General features: G+C 46.3%; 1 protein-coding gene across 1 annotated transcript; it reads right to left on the minus strand.

The window, feature by feature from the left end:
* Positions 1–1130: 1130 nt before the first annotated feature.
* LOC307122707 (uncharacterized protein) lies at positions 1131–27781 on the minus strand (the record flags this gene model as incomplete). Its single annotated transcript, XM_079810882.1, has 12 exons — positions 1131–2251; positions 14531–14720; positions 14850–14946; positions 15096–15133; positions 15466–15508; positions 15768–15902; positions 16321–16478; positions 16570–16628; positions 23536–23642; positions 23837–23938; positions 26452–27342; positions 27685–27781. The coding sequence occupies 12 exons, from the start codon at positions 27779–27781 to the stop codon at positions 2129–2131; spliced, it is 2040 nt and encodes a 679-aa protein (XP_079667008.1). The 3' UTR covers positions 1131–2128.
* Between the last annotated feature and the right edge of the window lie 67 nt (positions 27782–27848).

Raw genomic sequence — 27848 nt, forward strand, 5'->3', positions numbered from 1 at the left:
GTACCTGTGTTTTGGGGTTAAAGTTCTGTAAACTTAACAGAAAAAGGTACTGGTCAGGACGTTATCTGTTTTTCTACTGAGTTGTCTTGCAATAAAACATGTAATGAAAAATGTTGCATTAGATTAAAAAGAAATTAAAATTATAATTTTGTATCCTGCTTTATGTTTGAGCTAAGGTGTGTGTGATTAAACTAAGCTAATAGTAACATGAACATTATAACATGAACATACAAAATACCAAATCTCACTAAATAGAAGATTAAATACAGACTTATAGGTTGAAACCCAGTGTGTTTTTGATAGGGCCACATGGTCCTCTCTGACAAAGTAACCTTGCAAAAATAACATGGATGTTCTTCAGTCAGAGCCCTTCATTGTTGAGTGCAGGGGTCATTAAGGGTTGAAAGAGTTGTTTTGGGACTTCTGTCTAATTAATTCAGAGACATCTGTTACACCTGATTTGACTCTAAGGAAAAGATTTACAAGACCCCACACGCACGCACGCACGCACGCACGCACGCACACACACACACACACACACACACACTGAGTTTTCATAGACATAATGATTTTTGTTTACTGTACAAACTGTATATTTTCTCCCCTAACCCCAAACCTACCCTTCACAGAAACCTTTCTGCTTTTTTACACTTTCAAAAAACACCATTCTGTATGATTTATAAGCTGTTTTCCTCATGGGGACCAAAACATTTACCCACAAGGACAATAATTTTTGATATTTGTAGGGACATTCTGTGCCTATAACACACAGGGTTTAGCTGAAACACACACACACACACACACAGACAGAGACACAGACAGAGACACAGACAGACAGACAGACAGACAGACAGACAGACAGACACACACAACACACACACACACACACACACACACACACACACACACTAGGTCACATTTAAATGTAAATGGATGTTTTCCCAATATCTAAACCTGAGTATGCATTGCTGATTGTGTAATTTTTAACTTTTCAGAATTTAAGACATATTAATGAATTAAAGAATGTGATGGATGGATGGATGGATGGATGGATAAAAAAGGAAAGAAATACACGTGTGAATGTATGTGTGCACATGTGGAGGCATATACAAGGACGGCTGGACATATATAACCATTGTTATATTAATTTATTTCCTTATAATATACAGAACAAGAAAAATCACTTTTTCCAGCATTTTTATTTTACAAAAGCCTTATGTACAGATATAAAATATTCCAGTGACACATAAATAAGTGTATATATATATGAAGCAAACAGATGTTTGAGTAAACAACAACGTCATGCTCTGATTTAAATAAATATGATTATTGGCACAACTACAGAGGAAACATGATTAAAAACTCCTCTTCATTGCATAAGTCTCCTATTCCAAAGATAACATTAAAGTCAGGCACAGAGATCGATTTCTGGTGGCATGCATTGTCCTAGCATAAAATAAATGAATGCTTTGGAGAAGATGTCCAAAAAATTCATAACTAAATGTATCGGAAGCATCATATAACTTAAAACACAAACACACAATCATAGACACATGACATGCTCTCTCCTACAAAGTGCAATTACTGTATCAGAATATAGATGCAATCAGATCTACTGGATTACAGTGTATATTCTGCCTCTTATTGCTTCCACAGATAAGACAAATTAAATATAATGTGTCAAAATGCGGTTCAAAATTGCATCCTTTATAATAAAGTATTTTGAGTTGAAAACCACAGTAACATGCATGACAGACAACAAAACACTGAATATGATATAAATTGTGCAGACGAAACATGGTAAGAAATGAATCTCTCATTAACATACATAAGACACGTCAGTCAAGCTTGTGGTAAAAGAAACCCAATCATCAATGCACTTATAGGAAGTGAGCATTTTATCCTGGGTGAAAGGGATTTAAGATAAAAATGGTAAAATATTAAAAACAATGTATCTCTCAAATGCCATTTGTGTGCATACTTTGAGTCTGTGATCAGCTGTATGGTTTTGACAGCGTTAACTTTCCTGAAACATTTTGATCCAAGGCCTTTTTATAATTCATGTTGTTATTGCACTCTTTTTGTCCTCTTAATTTTCACTGGCTTTCCCTGCTTATTTAATCTCATCTCATCTTTTCTCTTCTCCTTGTAGGAAGTAGGGGTTTTCATGACCCACCAGATAAGAGTACCGTGTGGGGTTTGGGTCCTTGAAGGTCCTCATGTCATCTGGTCTGAGGTCATACGAGCCCGTCTGCAGAAGAAATAAGTTCATATTAGCCACATTACAGGTAAACAGCACAACCCACAACCATTTACTCTCTCAGCCCATCTCCTCTTATAATACCAGCATGCAGGAAAATCACAATTACCTGCTTAAAAATTCATGCAAAGCTTATGATGGCATGCAAACACAGATCAAAATCAAGATCTTATCCAGAATGTAACAACAATTCCCCTCACAATCAGAATGTATATAGTGGCGGTAAGTGTTGATTCACATAGTGAAAAGAAGACATAAAGATAAGAAAAATAAAGTAAAGGAATATTCCTTTCAGTCATAGTTGATGTTGGTGCTGCATTCATTATTTTAGTTATGCTAGTGATGCAGAATTTAAAGGGTTAGTTCACCCAAATATTTAAATTCTGTCATTATTTACTCACCCTCATGTCGTTTCAAACCCGCAAACCCTCGTTCATCTTTGGAACACAAATTAATATATTATTGATGAAATCCAAAAGCTCTCAGGTCCCCTCCATAGACAGCTGTTTAAAGGATTAGTTCACTTCAAAATGAAAATTTCCTGATATTTTACTCACCCCCATCTCATCCAAGATGTTCATGTCTTTCTTGTTTTGTTTTTTTGAGGAAAACAGTCCAGGATTTTTCTTCACATAATGGTTTTCAATTGCAACCAAAATGTTCAAGATCCAAATCAATGCAGTTTCAAAGCGCGAAGGGCTTCAGAGGCTTCAGACGAGGAATAGGGGCTTATCTAGCGAAACGATCGGTCATTTGAGAAAAAAAAAAAAAAAAAAAAAAAAAAAAAAAATATATATATATATATATATATATATATATATATATATATATATATATATATATATATATATATATACTTATTAACTTAAATTGCTCATCTTGCGCTGCTCTGCGACATGCTAGTGGTAGGCAGAACTACCACCCCCGTGTTTACAAAGTGCTCATGCGAAGACTTATACAAACGCCCTTTAGCAAAAATAAAAAAGTAAAACAACTATGTCAGACGATTTTGAAGTTGAAGATGAAGTGTTTTTTGGTAAAGGGAGCTTGTATTAGTCCTTTCACAGGCGGTACAGGAGGTTTTCGACGTGATTGCGCAATCACTAGCGCGTCGCAGAGCAGCGCAAGATGACCAATTTAGGTTAAAAAGCTTTTTTTTTTTCGTTCTTTTTTTAAACAACTGATCGTTTCGTTTCGCTAGATAAGACTCTATTCCTCGCCTGGGATCGCGCCGAGCCTCTGAAGCAGTCTGAAGACCTTCGAAACTGCATTGATTTGGACCTTCAACAGTTGGTTGCCATAGAAATGCATTATGTGAAGAAAAATCCTGGAATGTTTTCCTCAAAAAAAAGTAATTTCTTTTTGACTGAAGAAAGAATGACATGAACATCTTGGATGAGATGAGGGTGAGTAAAATATCAGGGAATTTTCATTTTGAAGTGAACTAATCCTTTAATTAAAACTTTCAAGGTCCAGAAAGGTAGCAAAACAACGTAGGAGACTGACACAGGTGTGAGGAAATTGTTAAATAAAGTCATTATTTTTGTTTGTTTGTTGTGCACAAAAAGTATTCTCGTCGCTCCATAAAATTAAGGTTGAACCACTGGAGTTATATGGACTTATTATCAATGTTCTACTACATTTCTGGACCTTGAAAGTGTTAATTAAATAGCTGTCTATGGAGAGGTAAGAGAGCTCTCGGATTTCATCAAAAATATCTTCATTTGTGTTCAGAAGAAGGTCTTGCGTGTTGGTAACGACATGAGAGAGAGTAATTAATGACTAACCCTTTAACCTTCAAATTGTATTTAATCCAGAATATTCCTTTACTTGGAAAAACTTGAACACTAAAGTCCCTTTAAGGCGCATCAGTTCACTTGGTGGCCATATTCGTAACAAAACGATACTCGGTTACTTAACGTAACCTCGGTTCTCTCTAGAAGAGGGAACGAGTATTGCGTAAGTTCCTTACGCTACGGGAAAGTATTCTTTCTTCGAGATTTCTGAAAAACCCAAAATTATCCTTAATTTTGTAACATTGTCAACGCAGTGCGGCAGCCTGGCAGACCATAGCAGGCTATTCCAGCGTGCTATTGGCTGCTCTGCTGGCAACTGCAGCAGCCTATCGGTGAGCCCGCGTGACGTGGCGACCAATGAGGGCGCGAAGCCCACCTGGCTTCATTTGCCTACAGGTGGGGCGTGGCCACGTGTATATAAGCAGGGCTCACGGGCTGCATATTCGGTTTTCGTAGTTCTGAAGCGTAAAAGCCCGCGGGGCGCACGGCAAGGAACGCAATACTCGTTCCCTCTTCTAGAGAGAACCGAGGTTACGTTAAGTAACCGAGTATCGTTCTCTTACGAGAGGTTCTCTCGTATTGCGTAAGTTCCTTACGCTACGGGAACATATTGTCAACGCCGTGCGCGCCTCGCATACAGCATATGTATCCCAGGGAACCGGGGAAAAAACACTGCTCGGGCAGGGTGGCCGGTAAAGGAAACGGGCCACCACATATACGGACACTTCATTTGAACTGACGGGTGGTTACAACAGGTGGTTACAACACCCTGTCCCATGAATGAGGGAACGGCACCTGCCGGTCTCCTTCAAATTCACCACACCTTGTCTCATGAATGAGGGAACGGCAACGCCGGTCGCCTTCAAATTCACAATATCTTGTTATATGAGTGAGGTAACGGCACCGCCGGTCACCTTCAAACTCACAACAGCTCGTCTCGTAAATGAGGGAACGGCACCGCCGGTCTCCTTCAAATTCACATGAGCCTAGTACCGAACTTACTACCAGTATGTGAGCTATGTCTGCGCAGAATCACTGGGAATAACCAACAGCCCTATTGAACTGATAACACTTTCGCCTGTAAGGCAGGAACTTCCAGATTGTAAAATCTCACGAACGTAGACGGGGAGGCCCAGCCTGCCGCCATACAGATATCGTGGATGGAAATCCCTCTGGCCCAAGCCCACGAAGAGGCCATGCCTCTGGTGGAGTGTGCTCTGACACCTAGCGGGCACTGCAGGTGTTTGGAAGCGTATGCAGTTGCAATCGCGTCCACTATCCACCTGGACAGGGTCTGTTTCGAGGAGGCGAGACCTTTAGCGCGCCCTCCAAACGAAACAAATAGCTGCTCAGAACGCCTGAAGGCGGCGGAGCGTGTGACATAAACCCTCAATGCCCTGACAGGGCAGAGGATATTGCCACCGTCCCCCTCGTCGGATGCTGGCAGAGCCGAGAGGGAGATAATCTGCGCCCTGAAGGGAGTGCCGATCGCTTTGGGGACATAACCATGCCTCGGTCTGAGAATGACCTTAGAGTCATTAGGACCGAACTCCATACACGTCGGGCTCACTGAGAGCGTGTGTAGATCCCCCACGCGTTTCACTGAAGCCAGAGCTATCAGGAACGCGGTTTTTAGCGAAAGGAACCTTGGTTCCACAGTCTCGAGCGGTTCAAAGGGATGAGCCTTCAGGGCCTCTAGGACCAAGGCCAGATCCCATATAGGAACCAAAGGGGGCCGCGGGGGATTCATCCGTCTGGCTCCTCTGAGGAAACGGATGATGAGCTCGTTCCTTCCTAGCGTGCTACCTAGCGTCGTCTGAGCGAACGCTGCTATAGCCGCCACATACACTTTGAGCGTGGAAGGGGACCTGCCCAGTTCCAAAAGCTCTTGGAGGAAGGAGAGCACCCGCTGGACCCCACATTGCTGTGGGTCCAATCCCTTGGAAACACACCACTCAGTGAACACCGACCACTTAGAACTATATAACCGCCTCGTCGAGGGGGCTCTAGAGTGTGAAATCGTGTTCATAACCCCTTCGGGCAGGTCAACGGGTATCCGTTGGTCACCCATACATGCAGAGACCATCGCTCTGGATGGGGATGCCAAACTGACCCTCCTGCTTGAGAGAGGAGGTCTGCTCTCAGCGGAACTGGCCAGGGGGGTGAGTGCGACAGCTTCACCAGCTCTGGGTACCAAATCTGGTTCTCCCAGCGCGGCGCTATAAGGAGCACCGGGCGGCGCGTCTCCCTGATTTTCGCTATGACCTGGGGCAATAGGGAAATCGGCGGGAAAGCATACAGCGGGAGGCTGGGCCAAGGTTGGGACAGCGCATCCTCGCTTTTGGACAGAAACGTCGGGCAGCGGGCGTTCTCTTTTGTTGCAAAGAGGTCGAGCTCCGCTCTATCGAATAGGCGCCATACCAGCTGGACTGTCTGGGGGTGCAGGGACCATTCTCCTGAGAGAATGAGGCCCCTGGACAGCTTGTCCGGGCCCACATTGAGGTGGCCCGGTACGTGCGCAGCTCTCAGCGAGCGCAGCGAGCTGTCTGCCCACACGAGCAGGCGTTCTGTCAGATTGCCCAGACACCTGGACCTGACACCGCCCTGCCGGTTCACGTAGGACACCACTGTGGTATTGTCCGACCGGACCAACACGTGGTGTCCTCGTATAAGCGGGAGAAACTGCTTGAGCGCGTTCTCTACCGCTATCATCTCCAAACAGTTTATGTGTAGGAGTTTTTCCTCGCTCGACCAGAGGCCCGAGGCTGATCTGCCCTCGAAAACGGCGCCCCAACCCGTGGTGGAGGCGTCCGTCGAGATGACCTTGCGGTGTGAGATGGCTCCCATCGTCACTCCCCTCTGGTACCAGTCGGCTACTAACCAGGGCTCTAGGCTGAAACACAGCTCTGAGTCACTCTGATCCTGAAGCCTCCGGACGCCCAGGCTCTGTGAGGCACTCGGGCGTTTAGCCAGCATTGCAGTGGGCGCATGCGCATTAAGCCCAGCTGGAGCACAGCTGCAGCTGAGGCCATACGTCCCAGCATCCTCTGAAAGAGCTTGAGAGGTGCGATTTTGCCCGGCCGGAAGTACTCAGCCATGCGCTGAACTTGGCGCGCGCGTTGGGGTGACAGGCGGGCTGACATTGCCACAGTGTCCAGATTCAAACCCAGAAATGAGGTTGATTGCGTGGGCACTAATGAGCTCTTGGTCCAATTGACCGTGAGCCCCAGGCTGTCCGGATGGCTGAGCAGCATTGCCCTGTGGGCGAGGAGCTCGGCCTCTGACTGCGCCAGGATGAGCCAATCGTCCAGATAGTTCAACACTCGCATCCCTCGACTTCTCAGAGGAGCGAGGGCCGCGTCCATGCACTTCGTAAATGTACGGGGTGCTAGTGACAGGCCGAACGGAAGGACGGTGTATTGATAAGCCTGGCCGTCGAAGGCGAATCGTAAGAATGGCCTGTGACGTGGCGTTATCTTGATTTGAAAATATGCATCTTTCAAATCTAGGGAGATTAGCCAGTCTCTCGGGCGAGTATGCGCGAGGATCTGCTTGGTCGTGAGCATCTTGAACGATCTTCTCATAAGAGCTTTGTTCAGACGCCTCAGATCCAGAATCGGTCTGAGCGACCCATCCCTTTTTGGCACGAGAAAATACCGGCTGTAAAAGCCTGACTCGCTCATAGAATGGGGAACCGGTTCTATAGCCCCTTTGCACAGCAGCGTGGCTATTTCTGCTCGAAGTAGATGTGCTACTTCCTCGCTCACTCTCGTCTCTGTACGCGCACAGAAGCGCGGAGGGTGGCGAGCGAACTGCAGAGTGTAGCCGTGCTTCACTGTTTTCAGCACCCATTCTGATACACCTGGAATGGCTCCCCACGCTCTCGCGTGTGCCACACGGGATAGAACGGCCTCCGGGCTCAAAACGCCGCGCTTCGCGGGTTTGACGGCCTGTATAGGAGGGGCGGGCGCAGTGCGCGCGCTCTCTGTGCTGTGGGCCAGCCGATCGCTCTCGATGGCTGGCCGCCTTACACACTGTATCTCTGCCGCTTCGAGCGGGGAGTGGCTTGTGTGTGGCCCTACACTCGTCGTTCCGGCCACCTTGGGCGGAGAACAAATGGTGTGTGTGGCGCGGCGCATGGCGCCGGGGGCAGAATGTTCGCGAAAATGTGTGAGCGCGTTTGAGCGGGCACAACTCTTACGCGTGGAACATGACCAGTTAAGAGTGGCTGTGTGACAGCGCGTGTGGTGATTAGGCGTGGGCGCAAATAAGCGGACACGTGACCTAACTCTAGCACTCGAGCGGCCGGTGGCCGCTTTATGTGAGTGAGAGACACGGGATTTGTGGTGCTTGGGTGCAGGGGTGAACACAAAAGTGGGCACGTTTACTGCATTTGAAAACACATACGGCGTGAGCCGTGCAACCAGAAATAAAAGCAACTTCGTGATTTCTCTGGTTCGTCGTAAAACGGCGGTTGTAGACAGGCGAGAGGGCAGTTTTGCCGGCTCGTTGGCTGCGTGAGAGCCATCTGCAGCAGCCACAGGAGTGGGGGCTGACAGGAAGAAGAGTTTTGACGGTGGTCCGGCCACGGCGGGACTTAACCGTCACTTCCCCCTTCTGCTAGGAGGACTTTGGAGGGGCTTCAGTTGGAAACAGGCGAGAGGGCGAGTCCGCCGGCTCGTAGGCTGCGTGGAAAACATCTGCAGTAGCCACAGGAGTGGGGACTGACAGGAAAACAGAGTTTTAACGGTGGTCCGGCCGCAGCGGGACTTAACCGTCTATTCTCTCCTTATGTATAGACGCCCAAAAATACTCGAGCGCCACGTGGTGCAAGTTAGCTTTCTGTATGTAAGAAAAGCTGGCCGCGAGCCCGGGGAAGCGGACAGTAAACATTTTTATCTGCCGCGAGAGCTGGGCTCGAACTCGGGTCTCCGGCGTTTCAGCCGCTGATTTTGCCACTGTGCTACCGGGAGGGACACAATAGCGTTCAGTTAGCGCGAGCATACGGCAGTACGTCCTCGTGCTTGTTGGCAGTCGTGCGTGCATAAAAGACAGGCTCATTACTGCAATAGTAATATTTCCAGCCGCCTGAACTGGAGAGGGGGCTGAGTAATGCTAGAGAAAGGCGGTTCGTCCGGCCACAGCGGGACGAAAACACCCTCTGTTAATTTTCCGGTGAGTGCGGCGCGCACGCGCGCGCAGAACATGCTCGTGACCGTGCGCACTCTCATTCCTTGTGAACGGCGCAATCTGCGCGGTCCAACAGGGGGGAGTGCGGGTTCGTTGGAGAGCATATGTCAGCGTCATGTCTCATGACGGCGTTTGTTCGCTGGCGTGCGTGTCTTAACAGGCTCGTGTACAGCAATATGAACAATTCCAGTCGCCTGAACTCATGAGGGGACTGAGAAATGTGCGCGAGGGTGGAACAGCTCTCTTGTAACGTAAAGAGAGCTGCAGGACCGTCCGTTTCTGCCATCCCTTGTATGTAAGCGGCGCATTAGCGCGGCATGAACAGAGGGGGGAGGAGGCTCGCTCCGAGACCGTTCATTTCTACCATCCCTTGCAAGCGGCGCGGTGGCGCGGCTTGAACAGAGGGGGAGGAGGCTCGCTCCGAGACCGTTCATTTCTACCATCCCTTGCAAGCGGCGCGGTGGCGCGGCTTGAACAGAGGGGGAGGAGGCTCGCTCCGAGACCGTTCATTTCTACCATCCCTTGCAAGCGGCGCGGTGGCGCGGCTTGAACAGAGGGGGAGGAGGCTCGCTCCGAGACCGTTCATTTCTACCATCCCTCGCAAGCGGCGCGGTGGCGCGGCTTGAACAGAGGGGGAGGAGGCTCGCTCCGAGACCGTTCATTCCTACCATCCCTTGTAAGCGGCGCGGCTTGAACAGAGGGGGAGGAGGCTCGCTCCGAGACCGTTCATTTCAACCATCCCTTATAAGCGGCGCGGTGGCGCGGCTTGAACAGAGGGGGGGAACAGCGGAGTGATGTCATCATAAAACTGCACGAGTCGAGCCCGCAGGGTCGACATAGAGAGTTCCTCGCACTCGGGGCAATCGCCCGCGAGGAGTGCGGCGGCGGCGTGGTCACGGCCCAGACAGAGAGCGCAGACACATGGCGGTCTCTGGTGCTGAGCTGCACGTGGCACGAGCCGCAGGTGGAACGAGGCGTTTTGATAAAAACGCTCGTGCTCTTTTATGAAACGTGTGACGCAACGGCGAGAACACGTGCAATGAAAGGATATAATGCTGCCGGATAGCAGAGCAGGCACGGATGGCTGAAGGTGGCGCGATGCTGCCGGCTTCTTCAGCCGCTGTCCTCTGCTTGCTCGTCTGCACGATCACGGCGGCGGGTTCCAGATCCAGCGATGCGAAGGGCTTCGCTGAAGAAAAGAAAATCGAATATGCAGCCCGTGAGCCCTGCTTATATACACGTGGCCACGCCCCACCTGTAGGCAAATGAAGCCAGGTGGGCGCGAAGCGCCCTCATTGGTCGCCACGTCACGCGGGCTCACCGATAGGCTGCTGCAGTTGCCAGCAGAGCAGCCAATAGCACGCTGGAATAGCCTGCTATGGTCTGCCAGGCTGCCGCACTGCGTTGACAATGTTACAAAATTAAGGATAATTTTGGGTTTTTCAGAAATCTCGAAGAAAGAATACTTTCCCGTAGCGTAAGGAACTTACGCAATACGAGAGAACCTCTCGTAAGAGAACTACTTTCAGCTATTTCAGCTTACATTTCAATAGCATACACTACTGTTCAAAAGTTTGGGCTCTGTATTTTCTTTAAACGTTTTTGAAAGAAGTCTCGGTTGCACTTTATTTTACAGTGCGTGCACTTATAGTGTACTTATCTAAGAAAGTGCTGGGTAATATAAGGTAACTATATTTAAGGTTAAGGTTAGGTTTAGGGGTAGGTTTAGGGTTAGTATTCAGATATTGCAATTACTATAATAAGTACATAGTATGTGCATGGGGAACAGGACTGTAAAATAAAGTGCTACCGAAGTCTCTTCTGCCCACCAAGGCTACATTTATTTAATAAAAAAAGCAATAAAAACAGTAATATTGTGAAATATTATTACAATTTAAAGAAAATGTTTTCTAAGTCAATGAATCTATGATCCTTCAAAAAACATAATAATAAGCTGATTTCCCAAGAAACATTTCTTCTTAATAATTTTAAAAACATTTGTGCTGCTTAATCTATGTAACATTAGAAATTTAGACATTAGAAAACTGATGCCAATTGAATGTGTTCTTGCTGAATAAACATTAATTTCTTTAAATAATAAAAAAAATGACCCCAAAGTTTGAACGGTAGTGCATTTCAAATCAGTAATAATATCTGACAACTATCTTATCATATGTTGTACTCCTTAAAGGCACAATATGTCATTTTTGCTGCTAGAGGTTGGTTATTCAAAACGGCGTAGCTTGATGACGCTGTTAATGAGGGTAGAATCATGGGAGTTGTCCTGACTCTTCACCTCCACAGCCGATGGATAGGAATCCAATGGATTCCGGCAGAAATCATGTTCATGGATGAGCTAATGTATTAACGAGGCCGCTGGAGCGAATGCTAATGAAAGACACCTGTGATACACACCGGTTTTGAGGCCAATGTAGCTTTTATTATGCACTGCAGTCAGCCGCTTCCGCTTTTTTCATTGCGTTCTGTATGTGGGGTAACGCAGCGCTGTTACATGGTTAACATAAAAATAATCATGCTAAATACACGTTGCTCATTGTGTTCGCTCGGTGACTGGTATGAGAGACTTGTCGCACTTTGCTGTAATCTAGATCGATATTAGAATATCATATAAATAAAAACCGGATGACTCGTGTTGCTAAATGACATGCATATAATGGAGAAAGCTCTCTCTGATTATGCTATGTTAGCCACTTGACAAAATTGTCTCTGAGACATGGTACAACAAACAGTTGCTCACCTGTCTAATAAAGCACATAATATACTAAAGTGTCTTTGGTGGTTCCATGGTTTCTACGAAAGACTGGAAAATGAGGGAAACATGGGTATGGCGTCAAAAGCCGCATTTTCATTACCCTTCAAATTGCGCAAATTGAAATTGTGAATTGAAATTACGCCCATGAAAATTTTGCATTTACAGGTCACCTGGTGTACGTAAAGGTCGATCATTTACAGATTACAGATGATGCTGTGTGTTTGGACAGAAGACAAGACAGAGTTCTTTATTAAACTCATAAAAGACAATAGAATTACAGGAATACCGGATTATAAACAAAGAAATGCCACAATTTATCAAGACCTTGAAGCAGATATGAGGGAGAAACACACACAAACACATACGTGGCCACTCAAGTATAAGGGGCTTTCCTTGCCATTAATGCTTGAATAACACGCATACGTCTCCTTCCATTAAAAATAATGGCTAGTGCGGTGGCTGGGATATACATAAACCTACCAACATACGTCACATAATTTTGGAATTACTTATCACGAGAGGGGAAAAAAAGTTTTAGTCACATAACATCGGTTAATGGAAATGCCGTCATTTCGAAATAGTTTTTTATTTTTTATTTCGAAAATATCGCAAAAGTTTTGTGCAAATCTGTAATGGAAACGCACTAATGACAGGCGACGAACGGACACTGTTTGTGTCCTGGTTGAAATTGCTGATTTCTCTGGATTAAAAAAAAATATATATATATATATATATATATATATATACATATATATATATATATATATATATACATATGTATATATATATATATATATATATATATATATATATGTATATGTATATATATATATATATATATATATATATATATATATATATATATATATATATATATATATATATATATATATATATATATATATACATATATATATATATGTATATGTATATATATATAATATAATATATATATAATATATATATAATATATATAATATAATATATATATATATATTCATAATATATATATAACATTGTTAGTGATTTTTTGATATTTTAATCTAAATAACTTACATATTGTGCCTCTAAGCTCAAATCACATGCACATTTTTTTCCCAGTCTGGTCCAGCTAATGTTGCATGTAGAGTAAACAAACACTGTCAGGCATGACTTCCATTCCTACAGCTGTCAAATTAAGCATTTCAATAACGTGACTGCTGTTTTAACTTTAAGGCAGAACTATACAGGATGTATGTTCATGTTGTGAATTTATATATGTACAAGTGGACCGTCGTCGCCTTTTACAGTCCCTGACGACGCACCATTACACACTTTAACAGCCCAATTTTTTCATCGCTGAATCGGTAACTTACCTTTCCTCTAATCTTCTACGGTCATAATGTTTGGAGTGAGGAAGAATCAAGCCCATATTCGGGATACCACATACACAACACAGCGACCACAAATACGTGCACAAACACACACAAAGAGGTTTGTTTATGAGCTAACCGATAATAAAACGTACACATCTACTATGATAATATTCTGATTTCAAACATTAAAATGATGAAATCTACTGAGGGATAGCCCAGTTTCCCAAGTGATATACTACTGTTAACTTTCCTTTGCTTCACACTAACTGCAAAGTCACAAAGCCTCTTTATGTGTGGCCTGGTTAGGACTGCATCTGCTCATAATGGACTTCAGTCATTCAGTCAAGTAATACTTAGATAGTTCAATTTTTAACATTTAAAATTAATAGTATGTTAGTGAAGTTCAGATTGGCAGAGTAAAGAGTAAAGATTTGAAAATGTACTTGGTTCTGATTGAACAATATATTTAGTATTGGTTAGTGGTGTGATGTGTCTATCATGCAGCTGATGACACAAAATGTAATGTTAGTATAAGATTACATGCAGGGTTAATGGAAGAATTTGAGGGAACTCTTAACTTACAGTGGGTTAATTTCTACAATTATTAAAAAGAGTACAGTAATAAGAAATATAAAAATGTATATCAAAATAATATATAAGAATAATATATATAAAAATGCACAACCCTAAATGTGGGGTCAGTAAGATTTTTTTTTGTTTTTTGAAAGAAGTCTCTTCTGCTCTCCAAGGCTGCATTTCTTTGATCAAAAATGCAGTAAAAAGTAATACTGTTTTACAATAAAAATAAATAAATCTGTTTTCTATTTTAATATTTAGTTTAAACTGTATTTTATTCATGTGATGTCAAAGCTGAATTCTCAGCATCATTAATCTAATCTTCAGTGTCACATGATAAGTAATATTTCTGTGGAAACCTGACCCCAAACATTTGAACGGTGGTGTAAACATATCAAATTATTAAAATAAAAATTTATTTTATTGTATAACGATTTATTATTTAATTAAAAAATGCCACACATAAGCTTGTCTTTGAATCAGTACAAAACCCACTGTAAGTTAAAGATCAGTGTAACTTCTCTGTGAACCAGTATGTTTAACAGGTTTACCACTTATTTGTGAAGTTTTGACTACTCACCAATCCATTACTCTTGCTTTTTTTGCCCGCCCCTTCAACCATCTCCAGATTGTTGCCTAAGGCATCATTGCTGGAAGTAGATGTGAGAGTGACACGAGGAAGGTGGCTGATATCCTGAGCGGGCCATGTGGCCTGGAAATCCTCAGCAAGATACGGGCTGCTGTGATGATTGTCGTTTGACTTCTTCCTGCTGCAACATAAGTAACACACACACAAATTGTCAACAAGTGAGAAATGTACATCCATACCCAAGCATAAAAGACACAGAAGAGAGATTCTAATGCATGCCTACCTGATCTGACCTCTTATAAACACTCACCTATGATTCACACAGATGTAAATGAGAACAGCCAGAATCACAATGAGCAGAAGTCCCCCTAACACACATGCCACCACCACTAGAGCCAACAAAGAGGCTACGTAGAGAGAAAGAGGTCATTAGACACAAACATACACGCAAAATCAATAATTTAGCAAAGTAAAAATAAGTCAAATAAACAACCAGATCCATGTAATGAATGGTGTGAATTAAAAAGACTTTAATTCTGTAATAATAATATCTTACTGTCATCACAGTTGAAACCAGAATAGCCAAATGAACATCTGTTAAAAAAAGAAAGAAAATAAATGTTGGGACTGTTGCAATATTGCCATGACACAAGGGGGCAGTAGTTTCTATTACAAATACCGGTACACATGCACTCAACCCTCGAATAGAGCTTAAGTTGCCAGTTTATAACAAGGAAGGCAATTAGTATTTCTGAACCATCACGTTTAAGGTATGTTTTACTTAAATGAAAACCGCTATTTTAAGGCCTTACCAGTTGGTGAATGAATGAACAGCTCTATTAAAAAATGCCCATTGTTGTTTAGGAGATGATTGCATTACAGTAAGAGAGTGTGTATTAAGAACAAAGAAATGAAATGGTACTCACGGAACACATTCATTTCCCTGTGCTTTGTAGCCACTTTGGCAAACTGTGAAAAGATTATAAAGTAAATAGTTGGTTTTGTGTTTTGGCATTTCTTTATTATTTTTGATAATTGTACTATACATTCTGAACCCTGACCAGGATTAATTTATCTGTTACCATGGATAAATCCACGTCAAACTCAGAGGCCACCAACGATTATGATATGCACACAAAACACATATGGTAGCCCATGTGTTTTTGTTGTTGTTGTTGTTTTTTCCCCCTCTACAAACACAAAGGGAGTCCTAAAGAGACACACTCACCTCCACAGCTTTTGGTCTGGTAAGGGCTGGGTACGTGGCCAGGTTTGCAGGTACAGTGAGCGATCCCATTTTTGGCCTCACAAGCTGTAGTGTCAACATCACAAGGAGCAGGATTTTGCTCGCACAGATTTCTTACTAATAACAGAAAGACAATGAGAGAGAAAGAGTATAGTAGTGGGTATTGTCTAGAGAGATGTATAAAAGAAAGCGTGTGTCTAAAGTTCTTTAGGTTTTTTTGAATTTTTTTTATATGGTCCTGCCATGCAAATATGTCTTTTTAAAGTATAAATATTTCATAGTCTAATTTAAATTAATGTATTTCTTATTTAATATGAATACTATAAAACATACATAAGCTACATGATTAATAATTATAAAATAATGAGCATAATGATTTTTTTCATGATTTTTTTTGTTGTTGCAATAATTCATTAGTTGTAAATGGTAGCATGTGTGGTATAGTGGTCATGTCAGCTTCTCAAAAGTATTTCATGCTCAATATCACAATTACAAAACATGGCCACAATCATGGCAACATTTTCAAGATACTCACAAGTGTATTGAGCATTAGCAAGAATGCCACAGTTTGTAATTCCACAGTCCACAGTTGCAGTTTTTATAGCAGTTTCAACGGCCGATACAACTAATTCCTGGGTGACTGGAGAATTGGGCAGATAATAACTGTTTACTGAAGCCACTACACTGCCAGGCCTGGAAACATTTACACAGAGATTAGTAACTGGCAAATATGATACAAATGTGTAAGAGCTATGGCTAAGAACTGTTTGGAAGGGCCACTTACGTCAACCTAAGGACTGTGCTGTTAATGTAGTCTGGCTGGATACGCATAACTTCATTTACCTATGGTGAAAGGGAAGAAAGAGTATTGGTTTAGACTCCAGGATCCAGGATATGGATTTTTTTTTAAAGTATTTACTTTGCCAGTCCCAAGGTCAATTAATGGCATGACTATTAACTATAACAGTCTGTTATGTCAACGCAATATATAGCATTTTTTTGTATTATTATTATATAGAGAATATAGCTAAAAAAAAAAAAGATACATTCTATAAGAAATTAACTGAATTGATGCAATATATTTAGTTATTAATGCATTACTGCATATATAATGGTACATTCCTAATTCTGCATTTCAAAAATAATTTCTATCATGACAACCCTCTGAGTGTTTGGCGTGGTAATGGATATGGCAATGTTAATGTATTTGGTCTTGGCGGAATAGATCTGCTGCGCCGCTACTACTGCTGCAGAGCAGTACCGAGACTTGCTACTGCCAATACATTCACAGACATTGCTGTGAGCATGCAAGACATGCTGCTGCACATATACTGTAACATACATGAAAAAACCCACGTAGCAGATCTATACAGGTGGAGCAGGGGAAGGTGGAAGCTTTCTGAAAGCCTAAGTATTTGAATGTTAAGCAGCAAGCTCATTGGCTGCTGATGCCACAGCAACCAATCAGTAACACAGAAACCAATGTAGATAACGATGTGATCACTAACAATTTGAGTTAAGGACCTATCAGCCTGCGCCATCTAGAGTTCCCTTTCGTTCAGTCACTACGACGTACGTTAGTGACTAACGAATGGGGGTTTCGCTTAGAAGCCAATCATCTTCGAGTATTCAACAGCGCCCAATGGCAGTGCCAATGCCATGGGCATGCGGAATTTGCATGCGTAACTCCGCCCCACCTCGTGGGTATATAAGGAAGTACGCTGGCAACATCGCATTATGTTTCTGCTTTGGAGCCAAGAGGATCTCTTCACTCCTTCAAGCCTGATCTGAGTCTTCGACAGCTTTTCGAGACGAACAGCTTTCCAGAGGCGTTGGTGTTACGGCGCGTTCCAGTGATCATCATACTGCCTGCCTGCTGATCTGCGCAGTGGTCCGCTAGACAGCTGGTGTGTGGTCCCTGGGTGCTTCGGCGTTCTCTGCGAAGCTTCCTCTCCTAAAAGAGCTTACACGTGACGCGTCCTTTTCAGGATGTCTCGTCCGTGTACTTCTGGGTGTGGCCGGTCGTTATCTCCCTCTGATGGGCACAAACACTGCCTGGTATGTTTGGGCTTTCAACATGCCCAGGCAGCGTTTGTGGATGAGTCATGTTCCCACTGCGGGAACATGACCATCGCGGTGTTGCGGTCAAGACTCCATGACCTTCGTACTGAAGTGAGAGTCCCCTCTACCACACCCCGATCTACTCAGAGTCCCAGAGGCCCAGTACTTCGGCTGGTGGTCAGGGTGACCTGACGGTTACGGTGTGGAACAAAGCCCCGACGCTCATGCCTCGGGCCACACCCCCGTCTTGCACACTGCAACCCGCGAGTGTTCAGACGCAGATCGCGGGGCCGGCTCCTGCCCCCCCGCGCATCTCGTTTGGCGCTCCGGAGGAAGATGCGATGTCGGTCAACGCATCACAAGGTGGGCTCGAGTCGTCTGAGGATGATGACTCGGCTGTGCTGCCGCCTTCGGGCGCGCCAGCATTGCCCGAGTCGGACCCAGAGCTGACAGCCATGTTGTCTCGGGCAGCCGCGAGCTTAGGGATAGAGTGGAACCCTCCGCCCTGTCCCGAACGCTCAAGGCTCGACGATTGGTTTTTGGGAGCGCGCGCTGACAACCGTCAGTCCCCGCCCCCAATACCTTTCTTTCCCGAGCTTCATGAGGAACTCGCGCGGTCCTGGAAGTCCCCGTTGTCTTCCCGTGACCGTTCGGTGACTTCCTCCGCCTTCTCCGTCCTCGATGGGGCGGCAGCTAAAGGGTACACTGGGGTCCCTCCAGTTGAACGTTCTGTTGCGATGCAACTGTGTCCTCAGAGCGCTTCAACCTGGCGTGGTGATCCTAAGCACCCCTCCAAAGCCTGTCGATTCACATCAACCTTGGTGGCGAAATCGCACAGAGCCGCGGGGCAGGCTGCCGCTTCGTTGCATGCCATGGCGATCCTTCAGGTCTACCAGGCCAGGATCCTCAAGGACATGCACGAGGGTGGAGTTGATCCGGGGCTCTTAAATGAGCTGCGTGCCGCCACCGACCTCGCTCTCCGGGCGACGAAGGTGACCGCACGCTCCCTGGGTCAAGTGATGTCCACAAATGTGGTCCAGGAGCGTCACCTGTGGCTGAACCTGGCCGATATGCAGGACACCGAGCGGACCCGGTTCCTCGATGCCCCCATATCCCAGGCCGGCCTCTTCGGCGGGCGGTTGAGGACTTTGCCCAACAGTTCTCAATCGCCCAGAAGCAGACTGAGGCTATCAAACACGTACTGCCCCGGCGGCCAGCTGCTGCCTCCACCCAGCCGCCGGCACAGTCGCCTCAGTCTGCTCCACGCCGAGGACGCCCTCCTAAGGCTCCCGCCCCTCCCACCCGGTCCAAGCAGCAGCCTTCACCCGGGCCGGGTCGTGGAGGAAGCCGTAGGAAGGCGTCCAAGTCCCCTCAGGCCGCCCCGCGCCCCGCTAAACGCCAGGCCAAGTGGCGCTCCTGAGACGGACGGCTCAGGGATGGGAAATTCTTTCAAGGAGATGGTAGCAGGACCACTCCTTCCCCCGGTGGAGGGCCGGGGGAGAATCCTTTGTTCTGCTGCTGGCCCCCGGGTCAGCAGCACCCTATGTTGGTCAAAGAAAGAATTAACACTCCCATCCCTGAGCCCACAGAGTCCGGTGATGACAGTGCGCGCCACCCACGGGTCCCGCCACTCGCATCCCACTCTGTCGCCAGCCTCCTGGCAGAGCAGACCCCAGTGGAACGTGCGTCCTTCCCTGGTCTCCTCTGTCAGGACGCAGCAGTCAACCGTGCCCCCGCACCGGGACGCCCCTCAGCCTCCCATGTCCGGGCCGGTGACGCTGCATCGTTGCAAGCCCACACCGGGTACGTCTGTACTCCGTATGACCCCGCTGGTGCAGTTTCTGGATGTCTGGCTTCAGCTTCCAGGGCTGTCCCGCTGGGTCGCGCGGACCGTCAGGCGCGGCTACGCGATTCAGTTCGCGCAGGTTCCTCCCTGCTTCCGGGGAGTCCGTTCCACTATGATCGGGGCCAACGCCCCCGTCATGCGAGCGGAGATTGCCACCCTACTGGCGAAGGGTGCGATCGAACCTGTCCCTCCAGCCGAGATGAATTACGGGTTTTACAGCCCGTACTTCATTGTACCCAAAAAGACCGGTGGGCTACGACCAATCCTGGACCTGCGCGTCTTGAACCGTTACCTTCACCGGTTTCCGTTCAAGATGTTGACAGCGAAACGCCTTTTCGAATGCGTTCGTCCAGACGATTGGTTTGCAGCGATCGACCTGAAGGACGCCTACTTCCATGTCTCCATTCTACCTCGACACAGACCGTTCCTACGGTTTGCTTTCGAGGGGCGGGCATATCAGTACGCAGTTCTACCATTCGGGCTATCTCTGTCCCCTCGCGTCTTTACGAAGATTGCCGAGGCAGCCCTTGCGCCCCTTCGGCAGCACGGGGTTCGCATCCTGAATTACCTCGACGACTGGCTCATACTGGGTCACTCTCGAGAGCAGGTTTGCGGACACAGAGATTTGGTGCTCCATCACCTAGCCCGTCTGGGCCTTCGGGTCAACTGGGAGAAGAGCAAACTTTGCCCCGCGCAGAGGATCTCTTTTTTGTCGGTATGGATATCGACTCGGTCGCCATGTGCGCGCAGCTTTCGAGCGAGCGCGCGCAGTCTCTGCTGACTTCCCTTCGGCAAATCGAGGGCAAGAATGCGGTTCCACTGAAACATTTTCAGAGGCTCCTGGGGCATATGGCATCTGCAGCCGCGGTGACGCCGCTCGGATTGCTTCATATGAGACCGCTTCAGCACTGGCTACGCGATCAAGTCCCGAGATGGGCATGGCGGTCTGGCACGCTCCGGGTACAAGTGACTCGGGCCTGCTTACAGACGCTCACCCCGTGGTCGAACCTCAGCTTTCTACGGACCGGAGTGTCCTTAGAACGAGTTTCCAGGCATATTGTTGTGACAACAGATGCATCATCCACGGGCTGGGGTGCCATGTGCAATGGACAAGCAGCCGCGGGCTCCTGGATAGGACCCCAGCGCCTTCTGCATGTCAATTGCCTCGAGTTACTGGCAGTACGGTTCGCCCTGCACCGCTTCCGAGCGTTGCTGAGGGGTCAACATGTACTAGTCAGGACAGACAACACGGCCGTAGTAGCGTACATCAACCACCAGGGCGGTCTACGCTCCCGCCGTATGTCTCAACTCGCCCGCCATCTCGTTTTGTGGAGTCAGAAGCACCTGAAGTCCCTTCGTGCTGTCCACATCCCCGGAGACCTGAACTGTGCAGCCGACGAGCTCTCACGGTTTCAGCCTCTCCCCGGAGAGTGGAGACTCCACCCCCAGACGGTCCAGCTGATATGGGAACGGTTCGGCGACGCACAGGTAGATCTGTTTGCCTCCCAGGACTCTTCCCATTGCTCCCTGTACTATTCCCTGACCAAGGGCACCCTTGGCACAGATGCACTGGCGCACAGCTGGCCGTCAGGGCTACGCAAGTATGCGTTTCCCCCAGTGAGCCTTCTTGCATGGGTACTGTGCAAGATCAGGGAGGACAAGGAGCAGGTCATGTTGGTCGCCCCGTATTGGCACGGCCAGACCTGGTTCCCAGAACTTTTACTCCTTGCGACAGCCCCTCCCTGGCCTATTCCTCTGAGACCGGACCTCCTCACTCAGAGACGGGGCACCTTTTGGCACCCGCGTCCAGCGCTCTGGAAGCTCCACGTGTGGCTTCTGGACGGGACGCGGCAGGTTTGAGTAGCCTTCCACCTGCGGTGGTCGCTACCATCACTTCCGCTAGAGCTGAGTCTACGCGACGTCTCTATGCGTTGAAGTGGAACCTCTTCGTCACATGGTGTTCTTCCCGCCAAGAAGACCCCTGGAAATGCCCGATCGGGTCCGTGCTATCGTTTCTCCAGGAGGGGGTGGAGCGAAGGCTGTCTCCCTCCACCCTTAAAGTGTATGTGGCCGCAATATCTGCCTACCACGATCTCCTGGGAGACAAAAAGGTAAGTCAGCACGACCTGATCATCAGGTTCCTGAGGGGGGCGAGGAGACTGAATCCTCCTCGCTCTCCTCTCGTTCCCTCTTGGGACCTCTCAGTAGTCTTAAGTGCTCTGCAGAGGCCTCCCTTTGAGCCTTTGCGGTCGGCTGAGATTAAGTTCTTGTCTATGAAGACGGCTCTGCTGACCGCATTGGCCTCGCTTAAGAGGGTCGGGGACCTGCAAGCATTTTCGGTTGACGAAGCGTGCCTTGAGTCCGGGCCACGCAGTGTTTCAGGACCTCAGACCAGCTCTTTGTCTGTTATGGTGGAGAGCGGAAGGGAAGTGCTCTCTCAAAGCAGAGGTTGTCTCACTGGATAGTCGACCATGTCCCCTTGGGGTGAGGGCACACTCCACCCGGAGTGTGGCCTCCTCTTGGGCTCTAGCGCATGGCGCCTCGCTAACAGACATCTGCAGAGCTGCAGGCTGGGCGACACCCAACACATTCGCCAGATTCTACAATCTCCGAGTGGAGCCAGTGTCCGACTATGTACTCGCCCCTACGGGTGGCCGGTAATGGGCCAGGCTCAGGTGTCTTCGCTTGCTCGCCATTCCACTCCAAGGACTGGATACGTGCGATATTTTCCCTCAGGTGAGCTCCCCGAGAGCCCTGAGCTCCTCCAGCACTGCTTACGCCGACATCAGTTCAGTCTGCCCTTTCGAGCCCAGACCCTCATGTCCGGCCAGGTGCTCCGTGTGCATGGTTCCCCTCCGGCGACCCCCACACAAGTATTTCCACCGTAAGCCTCCTCAGCGAGCAGGTGTCTTTCCCTTGGCAAGTCCCTGCCGCCCCTAGGGTTAAAAATCCACCTTCGGCTGTTACCCTAGAGATCTTCCATATGCAGCCCTTAGCGGGTCATATGTGTATTCTCTAAGTCCTCCCCACGGGTAGGCATCTTGGCATTCCCTCACTGGGATATGCTTCCCAGTGTACCTTGGTAATCCTGTGATAAGTGGGAGTCCTTCGTCCGTACTAGTCTTACGACAGGGTACTCACACTTACGCAGGGCACTGGATGACAGCTGAGTGGCGTTGTTGTATTGGAACCCCCATTCGTTAGTCACTAACGTACGTCGTAGTGACTGAACGAAAGGGAACGTCTCGGTTACGTATGTAACCCTCGTTCCCTGAGGAGGGAACGGAGACGTACGTTTCCTTTGCCACGTCAGCTGTGCTGCCTGGAACGCGGAGTTCAGTCTTGGCTCCTGCAGCAGTAACATAATGCGATGTTGCCAGCGTACTTCCTTATATACCCACGAGGTGGGGCGGAGTTACGCATGCAAATTCGGCATGCCCATGGCATTGGCACTGCCATTGGGCGCTGTTGAATACTCGAAGATGATTGGCTTCTAAGCGAAACCCCCATTCGTTAGTCACTAACGTACGTCTCCGTTCCCTCCTCAGGGAACGAGGGTTACATACGTAACCGAGACGTTTCATGACTCAGAACTTTGTATATATATGATGCATAACATCAAAGTACACTACATTTATGATCAAATGTATTAACTCTATCCAAATTTGTATTCATATATTTAGTTTGTAGAGTTATTAGATTAATAATTTTAGTCCATGCCTTCTAACTTATTAGTTATACAGCCAGACTTCATAAACTGCAGTTTCAGTGTGTAGAAATATATCTTTGCAAGTAATAATTGAAATGTTAAAACACCAGATTGTAATGTAAGTTGTGACGTACCGCCTCAATGATCTCCTTAGCAAATTCCCGGAATACATGTGATTGGGGATCATTCATTTCACTTACAAATGTTCGGTTCACCCTTAGTGAACTAGGGAAGGATTTAACTGGGAATAAGAGAGAGTGGGTGTGTTAAATTGCTTGCACTGTCTGTCTTGTTGTTTTCACTAGAGATTGTTCTTAATTATCACTATGAACACATGAGTCTTATTATACAAATGAAAAGACAGATAAGACTTTCTGTAATGTCCCATGGTAAGAAAGATGATTGACAGAGGCTTGGCATCAGACAGATACTTACTTTCCATACAGGCATTATTTAAAGAAATAGTTCCGGTTAGACACTGACAGGTGGAGTTCTCACAGACACTGAGTGGTGGGCAGGGCACTGAAGGACAGGTAGCTAAAAGAACGAAAGGAGTGGGACAAAGAAGAATGGGAGAAAGTATTAGGCATTTGTGAAGATTTACAAATCATGCAACATTACACTGCAATCCACAATCACACAACACATTCATACAAACACACCTGGTGGGGTTATGGTGTTAGTTGGGTTAGTAGTAGGTAAGATGGGTCCAGTCGTTGAGTTGGTAATGGGTGGTGTGTTAGCATTTCCTGTTGTAGATTGAGGTGGTGTGGTAGCATTCCCCGTTGTAGTGTTTCCCGGTGTGATTATGGGTGGTGTGGTAGCTTTTACTGGCGTAGTCATGGGTGGTGTGGTAGTGTTTGCTGTTGCATTATTCCCTGGTGTAGTTGTGGGTGGTGTGGTAATGTTTTCTGTTGCATTGTTCCCTGGTGTATTTGTGGGTGGTGTAGTAGCATTTACTGGTGTGGTCATGGGTGGTGTGGTAGCATTTTCTGTTGCATTATTCCCTGGTGTAGTCATGAATGGAGTGGTAAAGTTTACTGTTGCATTGTTCCCTGGTGTAGTCATGGGTGCAGTGGTAAAGTTTACTGTTGCATTATTCCCTGGTGTAGCCATGGATGGTGTGGTAAAGTTTACTGTTGCATTGTTTCCTGGTGTAGTCATGGGTGGAGTGGTAAAGTTTACTGTTGCATTATTCCCTGGTGTAGTCATGGATGGTGTGGTAAAGTTTACTGTTGCATTGTTCCCTGGTGTAGTCATGGGTGGAGTGGAAAAGTTTACTGTTGCATTATTCCCTGGTGTAGTCATGGATGGTGTGGTAAAGTTTACTGTTGCATTGTTCCCTGGTGTAGTCATGGGTGCAGTGGTAAAGTTTACTGTTGCATTATTCCCTGGTGTAGTCATGGATGGTGTGGTAAAGTTTACTGTTGCATTGTTTCCTGGTGTAGTCATGGGTGGTGTGGTAAAGTTTACTGTTGCATTATTCCCTGGTGTAGTCATTAATGGAGTGGTAAAGTTTACTGTTGCATTGTTCCCTGGTGTAGTCATGGGTGGAGTGGTAAAGTTTACTGTTGCATTATTCCCTGGTGTAGTCATGGATGGTGTGGTAAAGTTTACTGTTGCATTGTTCCCTGGTGTAGTCATGGGTGGAGTGGTAAAGTTTACTGTTGCATTATTCCCTGGTGTAGTCATGGATGGTGTGGTAAAGTTTACTGTTGCATTGTTCCCTGGTGTAGTCATGGGTGCAGTGGTAAAGTTTACTGTTGCATTATTCCCTGGTGTAGTCATGGATGGTGTGGTAAAGTTTACTGTTGCATTGTTTCCTGGTGTAGTCATGGGTGGTGTGGTAAAGTTTACTGTTGCATTATTCCCTGGTGTAGTCATGAATGGAGTGGTAAAGTTTACTGTTGCATTGTTCCCTGGTGTAGTCATGGGTGGAGTGGTAAAGTTTACTGTTGCATTATTCCCTGGTGTAGTCATGAGTGGAGTGGTAAAGTTTACTGTTGAATTGTTCCCTGGTGTAGTCATGGGTGCAGTGGTAAAGTTTATTGTTGCATTGTTCCCTGGTGTAGTCATGGGTGCAGTGGTAAAGTTTATTGTTGCATTGTTCCCTGGTGTAGTCATGGGTGGTGTGGTAAAGTTTACTGTTGCATTGTTCCCTGGTGTAGTCGTGGGTGGAGTGGTAAAGTTTACTGTTGCATTATTCCCTGGTGTAGTCATGGGTGGAGTGGTAAAGTTTACTGTTGCATTGTTCCCTGGTGTAGTCATGGGTGGAGTGGTAAAGTTTGCATCGTTCCCTGGTGTAGTCATGGGTGGATTAGTAATGTTTACTGTTGCATTGTTACCTGGTGTAGTCATGGGTGGAGTGGTAATGTTTACTGTTGCATTGTTACCTGGTGTAGTCATGGGTGGAGTGGTAAAGTTTACTGTTGCATTGTTACCTGGTGTAGTCATGGGTGGAGTGGTAATGTTTACTGTTGCATTGTTACCTGGTGTAGTCATGGGTGGAGTGGTAAAGTTTACTGTTGCATTATTCCCTGCTGTAGTCATGGATGGTGTGGTAAAGTTTACTGTTGCATTGTTCCCTGGTGTTGTCATGGGTGGAGTGGTAATGTTTACTGTTGCATTGTTCCCTGGTGTACTCATGGGTGGTGAGGTAATGTTTACTGTTGCATTGTTACCTGGTGTAGTCATGGGTGGAGTGGTAAAGTTTGCATTGTTTCCTGGTGTAGTCATGGGTGTAGCGGTAATGTTTATTGTTGCATTGTTCCCTGGAGTAGTTAGGGGTGGTGTGTTAGTATTTACTGTTGCATTATTCTCTGGTGTAGTCATGGGTGGAGTGGTAACATTTATTGTTGCATTGTTCCCTGGAGTAGTTAGGGGTGGTGTGTTAGTATTTACTGTTGCATTATTCTCTGGTGTAGTCATGGGTGGAGTGTTAACATTTATTGTTGCATTGTTCCCTGGAGTAGTTAGGGGTGTTGTGGTAGCATTTTCTGCTGTAGTGGTCGGTGGTGTACTGGTGTAGTGGTTTGCTGTCGTAGCATTACCTGATGTAGTTTGTGCTGTAATTGTGACATTGCTTGGTGTTGTAATTGGTGAAGCTGTGCTGTTGCCTGGTGTGCTAATGGGAGGAGTAGTGTCATTGGCTTTTGTAGTTTGGGGTAGAGTTGTGGTGTTGCCTGGATCAGGTAAAGTAGTAGTTGTGGTGTTGCCTGGATCAGGTAAAGGAGTAGTTGTGGTGTTGCCTGGATCAGGTAAAGGAGTAGTTGTGGTGTTGCCTGGATCAGGTAAAGTAGTAGTTGTGGTATTGCCTGGATCAGGTAAAGTAATAGTTGTGGTGTTGCCTGGATCAGGTAAAGTAGTAGTTGTGGTGTTGCCTGGATCAGGTAAAGTAGTAGTTGTGGTGTTGCCGGGATCAGGTAAAGTAGTAGTTGAGGTGTTGCCTGGATCAGGTAAAGGAGTAGTTATGGTGTTGCCTGGATCAGGTAAAGTAGTAGTTGTGGTGTTGCCTGGATCAGGTAAAGTAGTAGTTGTGGTGTTGCCTGGATCAGGTAAAGTAGTAGTTGTGGTGTTGCCTGGATCAGGTAAAGTAGTAGTTGTGGTGTTGCCTGGATCAGGTAAAGTAGTAGTTGCGGTGTTGCCTGGATCAGGTAAAGTAGTAGTTGTGGTGTTGCCTGGATCAGGTAAAGGAGTAGTTGTGGTTTTGCCTGGTGCAGTTACAGGATGATTTGTAACATTCCCTGGTGTAGGTACAAGTGGACTTGCGGTGTTGGCTGCTGTAGTTACAAGTGCAGGTGAAGTTGTGATATTTCCTGATGTACTCACAGTAGCATTTACTGGTACAGAGCTTGTCACGTTGCCTTGAGTTGATAAAGGTGGAATTGTGGCATTGTTTGGGAATGGTATAGTTGTATTCCCAGATGGAATGCTTGTTGCTACTGTTGTTGGCCACAAACACAAAATCACAAAAAGGATGATTGCATAAAGTTTTAAAAATCAAATCTTAACCAGAATCAGTGGCACCTGAAGCTGTACAGTTGTACACACTAAGCATACCATGTATTGCACTGTGTACATTCTATTTGCTATTGCTACCAAAATAAGCATGTGAGAGTAAACATTAATAGACACATATCTGAATTAAGCCGTAGATAAATAATAATGACCTATTTTTTCAAGACAAAATTCTTCAAATTAAGTGTGCTAATATTTATTTATGGCTATAACTAGAAGTTCCTCATGCTTAAAGCCTCTATTGGAAGTAGAGAATGTGGTCTTACCAACAGTAGCAGTAGAGGTAGCATTGTTTGGGCTAGCTATGGAATCACTTGTTGAATTTGTGCTAGATAAATCTGGTGTCGTTGTCAAGGTAGTCATGCTTATTGTGGGATCCCCAGTGGACGTGGCTATTAAATCTGTGAAAACACAAACAAAATTGGTCAGA

The sequence above is a fragment of the Gobio gobio genome (genome assembly GCF_949357685.1).
Source record: "Gobio gobio genome assembly, chromosome: 1".
Taxonomy (NCBI): domain Eukaryota; kingdom Metazoa; phylum Chordata; class Actinopteri; order Cypriniformes; family Gobionidae; genus Gobio; species Gobio gobio.